Source organism: Silurus aristotelis, assembly GCF_946808225.1.
Source record: "Silurus aristotelis genome assembly, chromosome: 7".
NCBI lineage: Eukaryota > Metazoa > Chordata > Actinopteri > Siluriformes > Siluridae > Silurus > Silurus aristotelis.
Window position 1 is genome coordinate 30,567,778 of NC_139580.1, and position 18,357 is coordinate 30,586,134.

General features: G+C 40.1%; 1 protein-coding gene across 1 annotated transcript in view; it reads right to left on the reverse strand.

Annotated features, from left to right (window-relative positions):
- The window catches only part of appl2 (adaptor protein, phosphotyrosine interaction, PH domain and leucine zipper containing 2), a 31,916-nt gene that overhangs the window by 4,150 nt on the left and 9,409 nt on the right, over positions 1-18,357 (reverse strand). The window contains exons 2-19 of the mRNA XM_083546322.1: positions 17,187-17,285; positions 17,030-17,089; positions 15,134-15,205; positions 14,666-14,753; positions 14,410-14,451; positions 14,252-14,310; positions 12,695-12,841; positions 11,946-12,028; positions 9,617-9,769; positions 9,143-9,331; positions 6,994-7,036; positions 6,849-6,905; positions 5,273-5,367; positions 4,699-4,848; positions 3,738-3,790; positions 3,255-3,429; positions 3,083-3,119; positions 1,850-2,005 (exon numbers count right to left, since the gene is read on the reverse strand). Of these exons, the coding sequence (XP_083402448.1) occupies positions 1,850-2,005; positions 3,083-3,119; positions 3,255-3,429; positions 3,738-3,790; positions 4,699-4,848; positions 5,273-5,367; positions 6,849-6,905; positions 6,994-7,036; positions 9,143-9,331; positions 9,617-9,769; positions 11,946-12,028; positions 12,695-12,841; positions 14,252-14,310; positions 14,410-14,451; positions 14,666-14,753; positions 15,134-15,205; positions 17,030-17,089; positions 17,187-17,285 (1,758 nt within the window). The remainder of the gene's footprint in view (positions 1-1,849; positions 2,006-3,082; positions 3,120-3,254; positions 3,430-3,737; positions 3,791-4,698; positions 4,849-5,272; positions 5,368-6,848; positions 6,906-6,993; positions 7,037-9,142; positions 9,332-9,616; positions 9,770-11,945; positions 12,029-12,694; positions 12,842-14,251; positions 14,311-14,409; positions 14,452-14,665; positions 14,754-15,133; positions 15,206-17,029; positions 17,090-17,186; positions 17,286-18,357) is intronic.

Genomic DNA, 18,357 nt, shown 5'->3' on the forward strand with positions numbered 1-18,357 from the left:
GTGTGTGTGTTAGTATAGTGTGTTAGTAAGAGGTCAGTGTGTTAGTGTGTGTGTTAGTATAGTGTGTTAGTAAGAGGTCAGTGTGTTAGTGTGTGTGTTAGTATAGTGTGTTAGTAAGAGGTCAGTGTGTTAGTGTGTGTGTTAGTATAGTGTGTTAGTAAGAGGTCAGTGTGTTAGTGTGTGTGTTAGTATAGTGTGTTAGTAAGAGGTCAGTGTGTTAGTGTGTGTGTTCGTTCAGTGTGTTAGTAAGAGGTCAGTGTGTTAGTGTGTGAGTTAGTATAGTGTGTTAGTAAGAGGTCAGTGTGTTAGTGTGTGTGTTAGTATAGTGTGTTAGTAAGAGGTCAGTGTGTTAGTGTGTGTGTTAATATAGTGTGTTAGTAAGAGGTCAGTGTGTTAGTATAGTGTGTTAGTAAGAGGTGTGTGTGTTAGTATAGTGTGTTAGTAAGAGGTCAGTGTGTTAGTGTGTGTGTTAGTATAGTGTGTTAGTAAGAGGTCAGTGTGTTAGTGTGTGTGTTAATATAGTGTGTTAGTAAGAGGTCAGTGTGTTAGTATAGTGTGTTAGTAAGAGGTCAGTGTGTTAGTGTGTGTGTTAGTATAGTGTGTTAGTAAGAGGTCAGTGTGTTAGTGTGTGTGTTAGTATAGTGTGTTAGTAAGAGGTCAGTGTGTTAGTGTGTGTGTTAGTTCAGTGTGTTAGTAAGAGGTCAGTGTGTTAGTGTGTGAGTTAGTATAGTGTGTTAGTAAGAGGTCAGTGTGTTAGTGTGTGTGTTAGTATAGTGTGTTAGTAAGAGGTCAGTGTGTTAGTGTGTGTGTTAGTATAGTGTGTTAGTAAGAGGTCAGTGTGTTAGTGTGTGTGTTAGTATAGTGTGTTAGTAAGAGGTCAGTGTGTTAGTGTGTGTGTTAATATAGTGTGTTAGTAAGAGGTCAGTGTGTTAGTGTGTGTGTTAGTATAGTGTGTTAGTAAGAGGTCAGTGTGTTAGTGTGTGTGTTAGTATAGTGTGTTAGTAAGAGGTCAGTGTGTTAGTGTGTGTGTTAGTATAGTGTGTTAGTAAGAGGTCAGTGTGTTAGTGTGTGTGTTAATATAGTGTGTTAGTAAGAGGTCAGTGTGTTAGTGTGTGTGTTAGTATAGTGTGTTAGTAAGAGGTCAGTGTGTTAGTGTGTGTGTTAATATAGTGTGTTAGTAAGAGGTCAGTGTGTTAGTATAGTGTGTTAGTAAGAGGTCAGTGTGTTAGTGTGTGTGTTAGTATAGTGTGTTAGTAAGAGGTCAGTGTGTTAGTGTGTGTGTTAGTATAGTGTGTTAGTAAGAGGTCAGTGTGTTAGTGTGTGTGTTAGTATAGTGTGTTAGTAAGAGGTCAGTGTGTTAGTGTGTGTGTTAGTATAGTGTGTTAGTAAGAGGTCAGTGTGTTAGTGTGTGTGTTAGTATAGTGTGTTAGTAAGAGGTCAGTGTGTTAGTGTGTGTGTTAGTATAGTGTGTTAGTAAGAGGTCAGTGTGTTAGTGTGTGTGTTAGTATAGTGTGTTAGTAAGAGGTCAGTGTGTTAGTGTGTGTGTTAGTATAGTGTGTTAGTAAGAGGTCAGTGTGTTAGTGTGTGTGTTAGTATAGTGTGTTAGTAAGAGGTCAGTGTGTTAGTGTGTGTGTTAGTATAGTGTGTTAGTAAGAGGTCAGTGTGTTAGTGTGTGTGTTAGTTCATTGTGTTAGTAAGAGGTCAGTGTGTTAGTGTGTGTGTTAGTGTGTGTGTTAGCGATAGGTCAGTGTATTAGTGTCTACGTGTGTAAATTAGTGTTCAGTGTGATTAATTCTTAATTGAACCTGTTTAATCGAATGGTTTTCCAGCATCAGAACTGAACAGTTACCTTCTCTCCCTCGGTGTTGCTCTCAAACACAAAGGCACTGAAAGATGCTTTTCCCTCCTCCTCTCCCTCGCTCCAGTCTCTCCCCTCCACCACAAAGCCCATTAGCCGGCTGTTCTCCTTATGCGCTGCAAACTGGGTGACGTCCCTGAGCTGGAACTAACAGCATGGAGTCAGACAAAGAAGGGTTCAGTCAGGAGAGAAAAATGAACAAAAATACACTAAACAGTAACCCCATCAGTACCCCCCTGAGCAGCACTCGAACACTACTTAAAGCAGTACCATCAAACAGTATTCCCAAACAGTATCCCGGAACAGTACCCTTAAACAGTATCCCGGAATAGGTAACCCCAAATAGTACCATCAAACAGTATCCCGGAACAGTACCCTTAAACAGTATCCCGGAATAGGTAACCCCAAATAGTACCATCAAACAGTAACCGCAAACAGTATCCTGGAACAGTAACCCCAAATAGTACCATCAAACAGTATCCCGGAACAGTACCCTTAAACAGTATCCCGGAACAGTAACCGCAAACAGTACCATCAAACAGTAACCGCAAACAGTATCCTGGAACAGTAACCCCAAACAGTACCCCTCAAACAGTATCCTGGAACAGTAACCCCAAACAGTACTCTCAAACAGTATCCTGGAACAGTAACCCCAAACAGTACTCTCAAACAGTACCATCAAACAGTACCCCTCAAACAGTATCCTGGAACAGTAACCCCAAACAGTACTCTCAAACAGTACCATCAAACAGTACCCCTCAAACAGTATCCTGGAACAGTAACCCCAAACAGTACTCTCAAACAGTATCCTGGAACAGTAACCCCAAACAGTACTCTCAAACAGTACCATCAAACAGTACCCCTCAAACAGTATCCTGGAACAGTAACCCCAAACAGTACTCTCAAACAGTATCCTGGAACAGTAACCCCAAACAGTACTCTCAAACAGTACCATCAAACAGTACCCCTCAAACAGTATCCTGGAACAGTAACCCCAAACAGTACTCTCAAACAGTACCATCAAACAGTACCCCTCAAACAGTATCCTGGAACAGTAACCCCAAAAAGTACTCTCAAACAGTACCATCAAACAATACCCTGAACAGCACCCTCAAACAGCACCCTGAAACAGTATCTCTGGACAGTAACCCCAAACAGTACCCCCGAACACCACCCCAAAAGTTCCCGTGACCTGTCCTGTTCATCAGTAGAACGTGTACTCACACTTATTCTCGTGACCTGCGTCTGAGGATCAATCAACCTGTAGGACAAAATTAATAAATAAAAAAAAAAAAAAAAAATTATATATATATATAATTTTTTTTTTAATTGATGTGAATACAAAGCAGTGGTATGGAAGTGCCTCCCTGCACACGTTGCCCCATGTGGGACTCACCGGAGGCAGCTGCTTGTTACCATCAGGTGCGACTCGCTGGTTTTAAATATGTTGTGTATCGCTCGAGCTGCGAGCACCTGCCTCATGGCCTCATAGATAACTTCCTGTGTTTGTCCAGAGCATACTGCCATCGAGCCCAAGAACCGCACAGCAAATACCTGCTGCAGCAAGGAGTCTACACACGCGCGCGCACACACACACACACACACACACACACACACACACACACACACACACACACACACACACACACACACACACACACAGTGAGGTTATTGAGGGACTGTCACTGTAAACGAAAGCTCATTCAACAATACTTCACAGAAGGAGTGCAGCGTCTGCACTGACAAGCTGATGTGAGCACGAATTGAATTGATGTCTACGAGTTCTATTATAGCGTTCCGGGGCATTTCTTGACCTCAGCTGTCCCGGGGCAAATGATGAGCAGCTCAATTCGAAAGACTCCACGTTATGCTGTCTCACCGTCTGCACTTGAAGAGCTGTCCACTTCGGTCTCACCAAAAGGGTTCGTGCGTCTGTGGAAGGCAGGAGGAAAGTGGAAAAATAAAACAAACTAAAGCGACTGTGCAATATATCGTGACCACTAGCATGATCGAAACGTTCAGCAATATTGACTTTTGTCTTTTTCATAAAGATTGTTAAGCGCAAAGTGTAAAAGTGTGAGCAGCTGTGGTCATAACTGCATCCACCTGTACATGTACTTTATTTACATTTATGGCATTTGGCAGATGCCCTCATATACTTACAGTGATCTCATTTACAAGGTGGTATCAAAAAGTTTTGTAAATAGATATAGTAACACACCAACAGATGGCAGCACAAGGCTGCACACACAGTCACAGGGAGCACCAACCTTCATAAGTCAGTTAATCGGTTATAGGCAAGTGCAAGCCAACCTAGCGATCGCTATCGATAAAATCAACCACCTCTAATATCACAAAAAAACGTGAATCAAACACCACTGCTAAGGTTTAACTCCAGAAACACAATCAGGTGTGTAAAAACTAGGACAGATTCTCAAGGAGGCACAGCTCTTTTTGACTGATGCATTTTTAAACACAAAGAGTTAAACGCTTAATATAAAGTATTTTTATATATTTGATATTTTTGATTAGTTTGCTGTGTTTTTTTTTTTTGTAAAAATATTTCATTGGATTTTATTTTTATATAATTACGAAGGCATCACTGCTTTATGCGTTTTTTTGCCCTTGGGACTTTCACACGATGTTCAGTATTTAAATAATATCAGCTTGCGAATTACTCGTCTGGTTTTTCTTCCTTAGAAAAAGAACGATGCCATTTCCCTGAGCATATTAGGCGAGTTTTATCATTCCGGGGCAGCGAGTATGCATTTAAAATCAGGTCGGCTTTTTTTTTTTTAAGCATCATTTTAATTGAATGTGTGACCGATGTGTTCTCTGACCTTCCCCCTGCTCTGTTCTGGTCCAGGAACTCTGATGCAGGAAGCACGATATCGAACTGGATGGGCGTCCCAGGGACGATCAGGTCTTTAGCTTCAGGGACAGCAGGAGCTTTCTTAGTGCTGCCAGTGACCACTGCGCCTGGCTTAGCCCTACAGATACAATACAGAAAGAGAGAGAGAGAGACGAGTGAATGGGCTCCTACAGGTCACACTACTACAGCTAATACATGTTTAATACATTATTAAGAGCAGCTTCCTGACTATATAAATGACATTTATGGCATTTGGCAGATGCCTTTATATAATAACTGACATTTATCCCCTCTTATAAAACTCTTATAGCAGTTCCAGGGTAAGGGCTTTTGCTTAAGTGCAGCTTGTCGCTGCAGGGAACCGAACTCAAAACTTGCAAGTCCCAAATCCTGACCACTGAGCCACCACTTCCTGTAAAACCGTAATTCCCTGATAATAGCCTTCACTTTGGCTCGGACTTTCAAGAGCGGTTAGTATTGCATCTGAACCCTGCCTGTGATTCCTCAAGCTTTAACAGATGTTAGAATGATAGGAGTCTGACCTGTCAGGGTTCGGGGAGCCTTCTGCTCTCTTCTCAAAGCTGGTGATGGGAGTGACCGCCTGGATGGCTGTCTGGTTGAGCCTGATGGCCACCGCCTGAGGAAATGGTACGAGACGGATGATTATTATTCCATGCGATCTTATTTGTACAGAGCTTCAAAAATAGGAATTTTTACCAGGACACTTTACAAAAGTACAAAAAAATTAATTTTAAATACATAAAATATGTCCCGATATGTTTCGTTATAAAGGACCTTAGAAGAAACCTTGGGGGGAACCGGGATTTAGAAGAGAATCCATCCTCAACTGGGCGACACTGAATATTCATTCAGTTGCATCATTGCTGAATTTATCAGCAGTTCATGGTCATTTATAATCTGCTCAATGCAAATAAGGATTTCGTCCACTGTGCAGTGAGCATGATGGTCATGATCACAATCTGCTGCTTCTTCAAAGTTCATTTGTACGCCGACCAGGCATGACATTATAACATTCTTACACACTGATGATCTCTTTATCATGGTACCTGTTAGTGGGTGGATTTATTTATTGGGCAGCAACTGAACATTTGGATTTGAGCAAGTTTGACAAATTGTGACGTCTGGGTCAGAGCATCCCCATAGCTATAGCTCTTGTGGGATGTTCCTGGTCTGCAGTGTTCAGTATCTATCGAAAGTGCTCCAAGGGAGGAACAGTGGTGAACCGGTGACACAGTTGTGGGTGGACGAGGATCATTGATGCACGTGGGGAACGAAGGCTGGTCCGTGTGGTCCGATCCGGCCTTGTAACTTTCACACACTCTTTTGGTTCTGATCTGAGCTTCCAGAATATCAGGTAAATCCACCTGGACACAAGTGTACATTCCAACCACCCGTATGTCACATGACTGTTGTGTCAGTCCGCTGTCCATGGTGCTGTGGTGTTGAAAGCGAACAAATTCATGCAAGCATTTGTGATGCTATTGGGAATCTTTGCCTTGAGATCCCTGTTCCTCACTGCATTGCTAGTTTTTATCTCTTCAACATGCTACATTTATTCATCTACTGGTCTTTAGTTACCAATTTGCCTCGGACACGCTCACAGGTTTCCCCCCTCAGATTAGATGCCAGTACATCAGAGTATTTTTCTACACTCAAATCCTTAAAATGTCAATAAAAATGCAAATATATTCAATGTATAAAAGTTGAATAATGCTATCTTAATGAGATATATTCAACATATTTTCTCTCAGCAAAACTAGCAAGTCTTGTTTGCAATGACAGCGTGGCAAAGGGGCGTGGCCAATATTTGTTGAAGGAGGCATGGTGAAAAGTGTTAGTGGTAAAAAGTCAGTTGAGAAAAAGCAAGGTTCAGGATAGAACCAGGATCTCTAGCTGTGACGTGGCTGGACCTCTTTCCGCTCACATATCAGAGAGTAAACACCACACCCTCGGGCAGGTGGAAACGTTTCCCAGGTGAAGGTGGAGTCCGTACAAAAAAGTCAGTGTAACTGTATAAACTCTGAACTATATTATAAAATAAAAAAAGAAAATCTAGAGTATGTAGGTATCGAGTGCTGGGAGAGGTGGGAGAAGTACCTCAGGGTTGTCCGTCAGGTAGATCTGCCTGGAAATGTTGTTAACGGTGCAGATCCACTGCAACAGGAAACCATCATTCAAATTAAAAATGGAAACGATTTTCCAATAAAAACCCCCAAAACATTAGCAAGGACAAACCTCATACCTCCTCATACTCCTTTTTGCTCTCGGCTTGAAGAATCATGGATCTTGGGAGGAAAAATAAATAAACAAATGCATTAGACATACGAGGTCTCGCATCGTCATAGTTACAGGAATGATTGCAGCGCTGATTGGGCGTTAAAAATAGGTACAATTGAAAAGTCGTTATTGTAAACATTTTTGTGAAAACGCCTCTCGGCTTTGTTTTGCTGCCAAAATGCATTTGGTCTGCGTTCGTTTCTGGCTTTTAACGCGAAAGGATTATTTCCCCTTCGATTAAATCGTGCTGTGTGGATGCAACGAGGCTCGTTCTCCGTTTTCTTTTGTTTTGTAATAGCATGTGGATCAGTGCCAGCATGCTAAAGCCCACTGTGTGTCTCATCGTCACAGGGACGAAGACATTAATATTGTGGCAGGAAATTGATTCCGGAGGTGTGATCCTCAGAGGACGGATTTGGAAAATGAGCTGCCGAGTCGCCTGGAAAGCAGAGTAAACTCGCTGCGATTCGGGGATTTTATTATTATTTTTTTTCATTTTCCTGATTGTAATTTGTCTTGCATAAAGAAACCACACACACACACACACACACACACACACACACACACACACACACACACACACACACTTCAGTTAAAAATAGTCTGAAGTATCCTATAGAAGTGTGTGCACACTGTGCATTAGCTAGCCACAGCAGCACAGCAGTCCACTCTCGAGTATTCGGGAAGTCTATGAATTATAGATAGAGAAGGACAGGATGGAAATGGGAAAAAGAAAAGGTGCGCTCGAGCGGTGAAAGAAAAGAAGCTGTGTGCTGAAAGACAAGGAGACGTGTGTGGCAAGAAGTGAAGGGAGATAAGAAGAAAGTGACAGCAGTGCTGGAACTGTGAGATGACTGCACTACAAAAAAAAAAAAAAATCCTAAATTCTTTTAGAACAATAATCTTAAAAACTTCCGATAAACCGAATAAAACACTTTTTAGTCACTTCCTTTTACAAAATAAATGTTTGACAATCTTTCAATCTATTACAAATAAGTTTGATATGAGTTTAGTAATCGACTGTTTCATCGGCCCCGATAGTTGATCTGCAAAAACTCAGTTTTTCCGGGTTGCTGAAAAGGTCCACGGCAATTATATAGAGTGCCCTCTAGAGGTGAATCACTGACTGTGCTGTTTGTTTTGAGGCGAGACTGCTCGCTGCACGGAGAGCACTATATTTTGTTTATTAATTAGAATCGAGTCATTTCATCATTAGATTTATTACAACTAATATATTCTTATTTCATTCAGCACATTTTCATGATTCAATAAACTTGCGGTATCGGTAAAATCCAGCAATCTATCGGTTGACCACTAGGATGCAGAGGATAGATGTGGTATATCTGTGGAAGAAAGTTGAGGATGGAGGAAAAGAGGAAGATCAAGGAGGAGGTTTATGGATGTGGTGAGGAAAGGCATGCAGGTGGACGGTTTGAAAGAGGCAGATGTAGAGGATGGGGGGTATGGACAGGACAATCCACTGTGGCGACCCCTAATGGGAGAAGCCGGAAGAAGGAGAAGAAGAATTATTATAAATAGTTGTATAAGACAGTTTTATATTATTAAACGGGAAATTTTGGACCTTGGAGTTGGCGACCCTGAGGAGTTGGGGATGGATTGGAACCAGTGCCAGCTCATTTATAAACTCGTCATTAGTTCGAATGGAGCAGTGAAGTGGTGCACAACGAGTGTTCCATGCAAAACACTTTATATGGGATTTTATATTTTTATAAATATGCCATTACCAGTTAGGACGTCATGATTGTGTCCGTCTGGAAAATCTGAAAATCCAGATTTCTTGTATGAATAGGAATTTGGGTGTTTAATTGAATAAATGCAGGTTTAGGTGTCTAACAGAATAAATACCAGCTGGACTGCTGTAAACATTTGCTACGCTGTGTCTGTTAAAACTGGCTGTTTCACGGGATGAATTCGTGTCCTTCTCGTCACAGAGACAGTAAACGCCTCAGCAGGAAGTTAAACCTACAAAACCAACATCCAGGACACACTTCTGCTGCGCCGCTAATAGATCTTTTATTTACCCCCCAGTGGATTACCCATTTTGATGCGCACACACACACACACACACACACACACACACTTAGCTGGCATACGTTTTCCCGCTGGGTGACGTGATCTGAAAGCAGTAGCGCCTGTCCTCGCACTCCACCGCCATGACGGAGCTGTTGTCCAGATCGAGCACCATGCCACCAGCCACAGCACCACGTGGCTGGCACATCATGTTCCCCCCCTGGGTGAAGAAGTAGAGCCGATCCCAGGCAGTGCTCACCAGGCCCGTCTTACTGCAGGAGTCAGGAGAGGATATTAGGACAACATTGACAATCCGGAGAAATCCCCCCACCAGTCCTGGTCTTTCAGCTACATTTTGAACAACCTGCGATTTGTTTTTAAGTAGATTTTTATACCCCAACAAGCAAAGCAATACAAACTGCGACAAACATTAAAAAAAAAAAAACACTCGTTGTATATTTTTTACGAAACATACAAATAAACATTCCCAATGCCTTTCAATGTCAAACTAAAGCAAAACAAACGGGAGAGAAATGCAAAAAGCAAGCGCTGCGTACTTGCGTATGTTTAGGTAGCCTGCTTTCTGAATGAGCGTGCGGTTGACCGGTGTCTGATCGTGGTCAGGCATGTAGACAATGTCGTCCACGGACAACAGCTCCCTCTGAGACATACGCATGAGCTCCGCCTCGGTGTCCAGCTGCTTCTGAATGCTTCGGGTAGAAAGAGAGAGAAGGAGAATTGGCCGTTAACTATATTCACATGCAGTCACTAACTAATTAATAAAACTAATATCTCGTCTATATGACAGGGTTCCACTGAAATTGAATAAACTGAAGCCAATCTACATATATTTCCGTTCCAATCAAACGAGGCAAGTAATCTGATTTTGTACCATCAACACGCACTCAAATAATATAAGCTTAAATAATAATAATAATAATAATAATAATAATAATAATAATACCAAAGCTGGCTCCTGCCTCATTTTGCTCTTCCAGCCTCAGTTATTCATGGGTTCCACAAGGTTTTAGGACCAGTCCTGTGACGTCCTGCTCACTGGTGACATGACTGCATTGTATAATTGGTGCACATCTGTCAGGTAGGCATGTATGCTGAGAGCTTCTGGTTCCACTGTACCCTAAAGGTGCTCTATTTAATCCAGAGCTGGTAACTGGGAAGACCATTAGAGTGCACTCAACTCACCGTCATGTTCGTCAATGACTTTGGGTGCATTATCTGGCTGGAAGTGGTCATTAGAAGACTGTAAATTGAAGGACAATACTCTTCTGGATCTAAACTATTGGTATTATGAGGCGAGAAGTGTTTGTCCAGAGAACTTTCTCCACACCATTACACCACCAGCAGCCTGAGGTCTTAACACAAGGTAAGTTTGCTCCATGGATTGATGATGCCAATGCAAAATTCTGACCCTACTGATGGCGACGATGTTCCAACTGACCAGACTGTTGAGAAGTGTTGCCTCGCATTAACGTTTTTGCCTTAAAAAAAAAAGCTTTACAGAGATAAAGCGGTAATAAAAGGTATGTTTCTGTAGAAGAATGTACAAGTTTGTTCCTTATAATTGTAATTTTATTTACAGTGATGAGCCAGTGATGACGGTGGACCATTCATTACAGAATACGGTGGCATTAAGGTTCGATGCTGTGCTCACATTAAATAAACAATTGGCTTACGACCAGTAAAAATGACCAAAAAAACCCTCGACATGTGGTCAGGAGTGATGTCAAATCAACATGAGCATAAGAGCATAAAGTCCCTCTAATTATCCAGCTCATGGGTTACACAAGATGTCAGGAACAGTCCTGAGACGTCCTGCTCCATGTTGATGTGGCTGCATTGTATAATTGGTGACCATTTGTCAGAGAAAACATTCTTGGCATGAGATCAGTTAATAGAGACCCATCGCTTGGTTAAATCTAAAACACTGCCCATATTAATCGCCGTTTCACAAACAATAGCGTGCATGCTGACGTTAATGACTAGCAACGCTAGCAGGTTATTAATGCTGTTCTCTGGTTTCAGTCCAGAACGTTAAACTGAAGGTTCACTACAGTAGAACAGAACCAGTAGCCACTCAGTGTTCATTCTAAAGAAGCTTTTTATAACAAAGAAACGTGTCATTGTATTCAATATGACAAAACGTAGGTTTTACATGCAAAAGCTTTACACAGGAAAACGTTTTTCGTGTCCATGTTTGACTTTTTCCACTGCCAAAGCAGGAAATGACCTCATTACAACTTACCACTTACAAAGTGAGAGTTCTTTAGTTTTTTTTCGAGATGCTTTTCTGCTCACCATGTTTGTAAGAAGTTATTACCATAGCCTTCCTGTTAGCTTGAACTAGCCTGACCAATTTCCTCCGACGTCCATGTTCTGCACACACGTTCCGTGCAAACAAAGCACGTTTAAAAGACTGTCGTTTTGAATTATTTTGCAGGAAGTACGAGGCGTCAAATTGATGACCGGATTCAAAGACGCGCCTTCGGAAAAGGTTTTGCTGAGACTGACAAAACTTTTCATAGGCGCCAGCAACGTGATTGAAGACTCGGCAGATGCTGAACTAATGCTGGCGATTCGTCACACTCCGACGGGCTTCTTTTTCTCACAGCAATATAACAAGAAGCAATCGACGTCCTCGTACGTGCGCCAAACTGCGTTCTTGATTACATTCGTATCAGAGGCCATGCTTGTGTTTTTGTTACGTAGAACATCTAACATTAATCTTCAACGGAGGCAGATTTTATTCTTTATTCCGATTATAAATCTTTGCATGTAGAACCAGAGAATGTAGAAAACCTTCACAATAACCATAATAAAGCTAAAGTAAATATCCTGCACAGAAATGTCCTGGTTGGGAGCAGGTACCTCTCAGACATGCTGCTCACTGAAGCCAGGAAACTGTCCATTTTCTTGGAAACCAGTTCAATCCCTTTCTTAAAGAAGCAGATCTGTGAGGGCGAGATAAGAGTCATTACAGGACGGATTTAACAGCGTTCAAAATGTAAGACCTTTTAGTGCCTTTATAAGATGGAGAGATAGATCATATTATTTATCCCAGAGGGAATACACACACACACACACACACACACACACACACACACACACACACACACACACACACACACACACACTGGTGTGAAAAAGTCCTGATTTATTTTTTTTTGCATGTTTTCACACTTTAATATTTCAGATCATCAAACTAATGTAAATATTAGTAAAAGAGAGCACTTTGTCAGGCAGGTCCTATTTAAGAGATTTCTTGATGGTGAACAGGTGTGGCAGTAATCAGGCCTGGGGGTGTGGCCAGAGAAATTCAACTCAGGTGTGATTAAACCACAGTTTTAACAGGGGGGCAAACACTTTTTCACACAGGGCCATGTAGTTTTGGACTTTGTTTTCTTTCCATAATAAAAACCTTCATTTAAAAACTGCATGTTGTGTTCACTTGTGTTCTCTTTTATTAATATTTAAATTAGTTTGATGATAACTTTTGCACATACATTAAAAAATCTATATATATTTTCTGTGTTATAAAAATATAACATTATTATTATTATTATTATTATTATTATTATTATTATTATTAATAAAAGAGAGAGAGAGATTTCTCTGACCTGCGCTTGTGTGTATCCCAGCATGGGCTCCAGCATGGCTACTCTCTTCCTGTACTGTAAGGCATTAAGAGCACAGTAATACTGCATGGAGGCCTGGTGCTGCTTCCTCCGACAGTATGCCACCTCACTAACCATCTCCGCTTTCAGCTGTAGAAAACACACACACACACACACACACACACACACACACACACACACACACACAAATAAATGCGAATGTGAATACAGAATCTTGATGCTCAGCCATGATTTAATCTCATAATGGATCCTTTCAAAAACTATTAGGGTCCAAAATATATTTTATACACTTCCATTAAAAAAATAAAAAAATAAATGTATAATAAATAACAGTCCAAAAACTGTTCGTTGTCATTTATTACATTTTACAGTGTGCTTTATTTTATTTATTTATTTATAACATTTTTTGCCAGACTTCTGATCTGTTCTTTATTTTTTTTTTGTATCAGTTCATTAATTATCCTCAGTATTGAATCTCTACATTCCATTTTACAGTGTGGTCCATAAGTATTTTAAAAGAAGCACCAGGATGTGATGGAAGCGTATACTTTCAGCATGAAAAAATTACAGCCATTTTTTTTAAATAACTATGATAAATATTTTTAATACGTGGAGGCAAATGACGGTCTAAAAGTCTGGGACATCAATGAATAGGACATTTCCTCTGTACGGATGTTTTGCCGGGTCTTTAGAGCATCAGCCTTCTGGCTATTTGTGCCTTCAGTTTTGTCTTCAGTGATCAGAGGTGGACGAAGTACACAAACCATGTCTGAGTTAAAGTAAAAGTACACAGAGATACAGAGAAACTTTCACTTGAGAAAAAAAATAATAGTATTTGTCTTGTACTTAAGTATCCGAAGTACTATGACTTATTACTTCAATGTTCTGATGATCATTTTTATTACAAGACTCTTTGCTTAATCAACAGTTTATATGAAAAGACTTGAATGTGACTCTCAGCACACTGATCTAATAATAAAATATTAATGAGTCAAACACTGATTTCTATTACAATTATCATGAGCCCAAAGCCCTTTTTATCAAATTCTTCAAAAAAATCAAGTAGCAGGTTCGAGGAGTTCGAGAACGCTCAAATAATAGAAATTTAACATAACGCTTTTCATGCAGCACCGTCTTATGTGTAAAAAAAAAATTTAAAACGCCACATCCAATCAGTGATTTGCCCTCTAGAGACCACTTTAGTAATGACAGCAGCCCGGAAAAACCATTGGTATGGATTTTTGTTTAGTTTGAAAGCCAACCATTCATTCCAAATACATTTTGGTGGCATACAGAGGCAAACGCTGTCAAATACTGAGTGTATTTAAGGCAAATAAAGAGATCATGATGCTCTGCTCCAGCCAGACATCATTCCATTCCGTCAGCCATATTAGACTGCCTTTATATTTACATTGTGTGCAGGCAACAAAAAACGATTAAGGAAAAAAGTGTACAAAGCAGTGCTGATGCCTTCCTCCTTTGCCGTCTCCACTTTGTGTCATGAGAAATGAATAGAGGATATTAGATTTAATTGCTTACCTTCTCATTCTCCCTCCTCTTGGGCAATCGGCTGTATTTGATCATGGCAGCCTCGTGCTCTAAAGAGAAAGATGGAAAAGTGGAAAAACAAGAATTAACCGCTAACAAAATCCTCGGACGGGTTGCTTAGAGATTTCAAAACACGCGTGTGGACTCACCGTCGCTGGCGATCCCGAATATCTCTTTCAACGTGCTAATTTCTGTGTAAAAAAAAAAAAAAAAGTTAGATGTCCATCAAAGTTAAAATTGAACCAGTTTGTTCTTTTTGTTTTTTTTAGTGTGATTATTTCCTATTGAAAGCGCAGATGGCGTGCAGTGGACACAAATACGTCTGCGCTAACATGTCAGAGGGATACGTTTAATTTATTTTAATGAGGGTTTAATGAGGGTTTAATGAGTGTATCACTGCTATACCAGTCAGGTCTTTCTCTCTGAACTGCACCATGGGAAACACCATCCTATCAGCCATTTGAGTCGCCAAATCGCCATGCAGGGAGTTCAGCTGAAAAATTCAGAAAGACAGATGGAAGCGTTACAATTGACTGCAATGGTACAGGAGGGAAAAAAAACCTCTTCACACCCTTTCTGAGAAAAAAACGAGAGCCCGGGTTTCCAGCCTCCACCATTTGAAAACGTTGACCTTGCTGGCAAGGAGAATACCTCGCATCTGTTAGTTCCCTCCCCGCTGCTAGCTCACACTGTCTCCACCTGTGCTTCTGCTTGATATCTCCACCCAGCTGAGCCAACCCACCGACACACACACTCGCACACACTTGTTTTCTGGACTAACTGCTCTACGTAGCCCTACACATTCATTCAGCTATACTCCAAACCTAATCGCAAAAGCCAGACAAGCAAACACACAGCATGGAGCACGCTCACCTCTTCCATGGCTTTGGCGAAATGTTGAAGCGTGCTGATTACCTCTTCATCTCCCTTCCCAAGAGCGAAGTTCTGCACACATCAAAGAAAATGACTCGGACTCCAAAACACTGAATAATTTAGCGTTCATATGTCGAGACGCAGCCGTTCGGAGGCTCCTCTGTGTCGTAAATGAGTCTTTTAAAAAAATTAATAAATAAATTACGACTGAATTGAAGAAGCGCTCCGTGGAAAAGTAGATCTGGCGATGGACAAATCCTCCGGGTCAGTAAGAGCTCCTGATTGGCTGAAAAAGTGGTTGCTAAAATGATCTAATAAATATTATGAATAAATATTAATAAAAGACAGAGTTTCACGCCCACACTGGGGATATCATTTGGGTTTTGTCAATAAGATTTAAAGTTGACATTTTTTTTGCTTTTGTAAATACACGAGTTCTGAAACATCTTGTTGCCGTTGGGCCGAATCAAACCTCGGTGTGTTGTGCAGGAGGTGGTGGGATGTCATGATTTTCGATCGCGTACGGTTAAACTGTCCGCACAAGCTGTTTTAACAGACAGATTCCATGTTCTGCAACGCTTTTTTTCCACAGTTAATTTGTCTGAAAAAACGTACATGGCAACCCAAACTGAACCAGATGTGGCTTATAACAGTGTAGGAGGCTTCATTAGTATGTTTTGTTGGGAAACAGGAGGAGTGGTCAATTCTTTCTATGAAAATTCCATTTTTGGAGAATCAGCCACCAGTATATACTGTAGATATTGGGTTTATATGGAACTGTTGGATTTTACACATGAAAAATGGGCATTTGCAAAAAAATAAATAAATAAATAAAACTGACTTGGTTTATTGACAAAGAAAGTCCTCAGAGGCGTGTGCCAAAAAAAATAAAATAAAAAATTTAACGCTGCCAAAACATCGCTCATGCTGTAAAATGTTACCTGGCGAAGCGAGTAATAGCAATCAAAACAGTTCCCCAACGAGAACTTTAAGAACTTATCAAAATCGATGAAATGAGTTTGGGCTCGTTTTTTTTCCCTTCTACATGCTCGCTGGTTTTCAAAACACAATGCCAAAAATAACACAATGACAACCGAAAGAGTGAAGTGCTTAATTTAAAAAAAGCTAAATACAAATGTGAACTCTGTATTTAAACGCATTCGAATGTTTTAATAAAAAAAAATAATACAAAAAAAATTTGAATTCTATTCTAAACCATTTTTGATTGGCATTAAATTAAATTAGCCTGTTTAAATATTTGCTTTCCTTTTAGTTAATTGCAGTTTAGGGATTTATTGTATAATTTTCTTTGTTGCTATGTGTAATAATTGGTTTCCTTTTAGAAAAAAAAAATTGTTGGGATGTGCATTAAATCATCTGAAAAAGTACTGCTCGATATCAAAGGATTTTTTTTTTTAGAGAGTTATAGTTTTGTCGATAAAAAAATAAAAATAAATAAATAAATAAATAAATAAATAAATAACATAATATCCACATAAAATAAAATAAAATAAAGCATGAAAAATCTGGAGCAGATCCTGATGCAGCCTGGAAAAATTGTGCGATGTCAGTTTAAATGCAGCTACTTACATATTTCTTTTTTTACATACTACATATACATTTAGTTTTATTTAATAAGATTTGCAAACCCTATTAGTTCATTATGAATAAATTAAATATGCTTGTCCAGGGACTTCAGATTTGTCCACTCTGGCATTGTATCTTAAATATTATAATGAACATAATAGAATAATAATATTGTACTGCTAATATGATGCTATACTATATTTTATATATCACATATCAGAATACCTTAATGATGTCATTATGATGTAATAGACCCACAAAATTAACATTGCTGTTATTAATCATTTTGAGAGTTTTTTTTTTTTTTACCTGTTTCTCATATGCAAGTAACTGTTTGGAGAGCTGTTCAGTGGCCAGGGCCATTTCATTCTAATGAAAAGGAGATAAAGAAAGAGAGAGAGTTTGAATAATATCCAGTGCACGTCAGTAAAATAACACTAAGTGTATATAGTGCATGCATGTGTACCTGCGCCCCAAACACTCTTTGCATAGACTGCAAGAGCTTGTTGCTGTAGTCGGTAAGAGTGTTCGCATCTTCTTCGAACACGCTGAGCAACGTGCGCGTCTGAAACAGGACGAGGTCAGAGAATTCAAAATCACGCCGTCTTAATAGAAATGCATGCATAATACATAAAGAGTTTTAATATAAAGAGAGGGTTTTGAACTTTTTAGAAGCGCTGGCAGCCATGAGAGCTCTTTATTAGTCATTCATGAGTCACGTGACTGTAACAAACTGTACATTAGTTAAAAATATTAAAAGTTTCTACTTGGCTCAAATTGGCCAAATCTCTCATTTAAGTTCCAATGAAAATGTTGAACTTTGAACTTCTAAACTTTTTTTTTTCTTATCTGATCAGAATTACAGTCTTCAGAATTATTGTATGGAGCAACAATGGAAGACTGATCAAACGCCTAAACCGGTCAACCTGCATTCATAAAACACATCACAGCACTTTGAGCTTTCTGAAATATTAATCTCTATTTTTTTAACCCCAAAGTCCTTTTAAAGGTCATCTATAATTTATGGTTGTTTACTTTTAAACGTGGGTTTTATTTCGCTTTGCTGATAAACTGATGAAAGAAAAGCATGAGTGCTTCCTGGAGCATCTGTGGACTGAAGAACCAGCGCAAAAACCTTCCATTTCAAGCTATTATAGATGTCAGTTTAGACATGGTATCGATTCCCTGCCTTTTTTTCCCTTCCTGCTCATTCCAGAGATTCCAGAAAACCTGCAGTAATAATTCCAGTACTCCACCTCAGCATGTAAAACTAGTCTCATCTCTGTGAGGCAGTGGGTGTGGCCTCCAGGGCGCGGCTCGAACTATGCGGAAAATCGTCTGCAGCACGTGAAGTTATAAACACCTGCGTTGGTGTCGGTTATGTAACCGAAGGCGTAGCCATTAAAGGGGGAGAACCTGCAGAACCTGCCGCCTGACACGATTACACGATTCTGAATTTAACATGGTGTAAGTAAGAATCTCTCAGACCGAGTGTTTTGGTCTCCACCCTTCTGTCAACAGGCAGCTGAGAGCATGAAATTTGCATGTTCTTCTTTAAATCTGGGGACATGGTGGGGGGCAAGAAAACATCTAACGTGGGTCTTCACAAGTGAGGGAAAAAAGCATGTTAGAGTTAA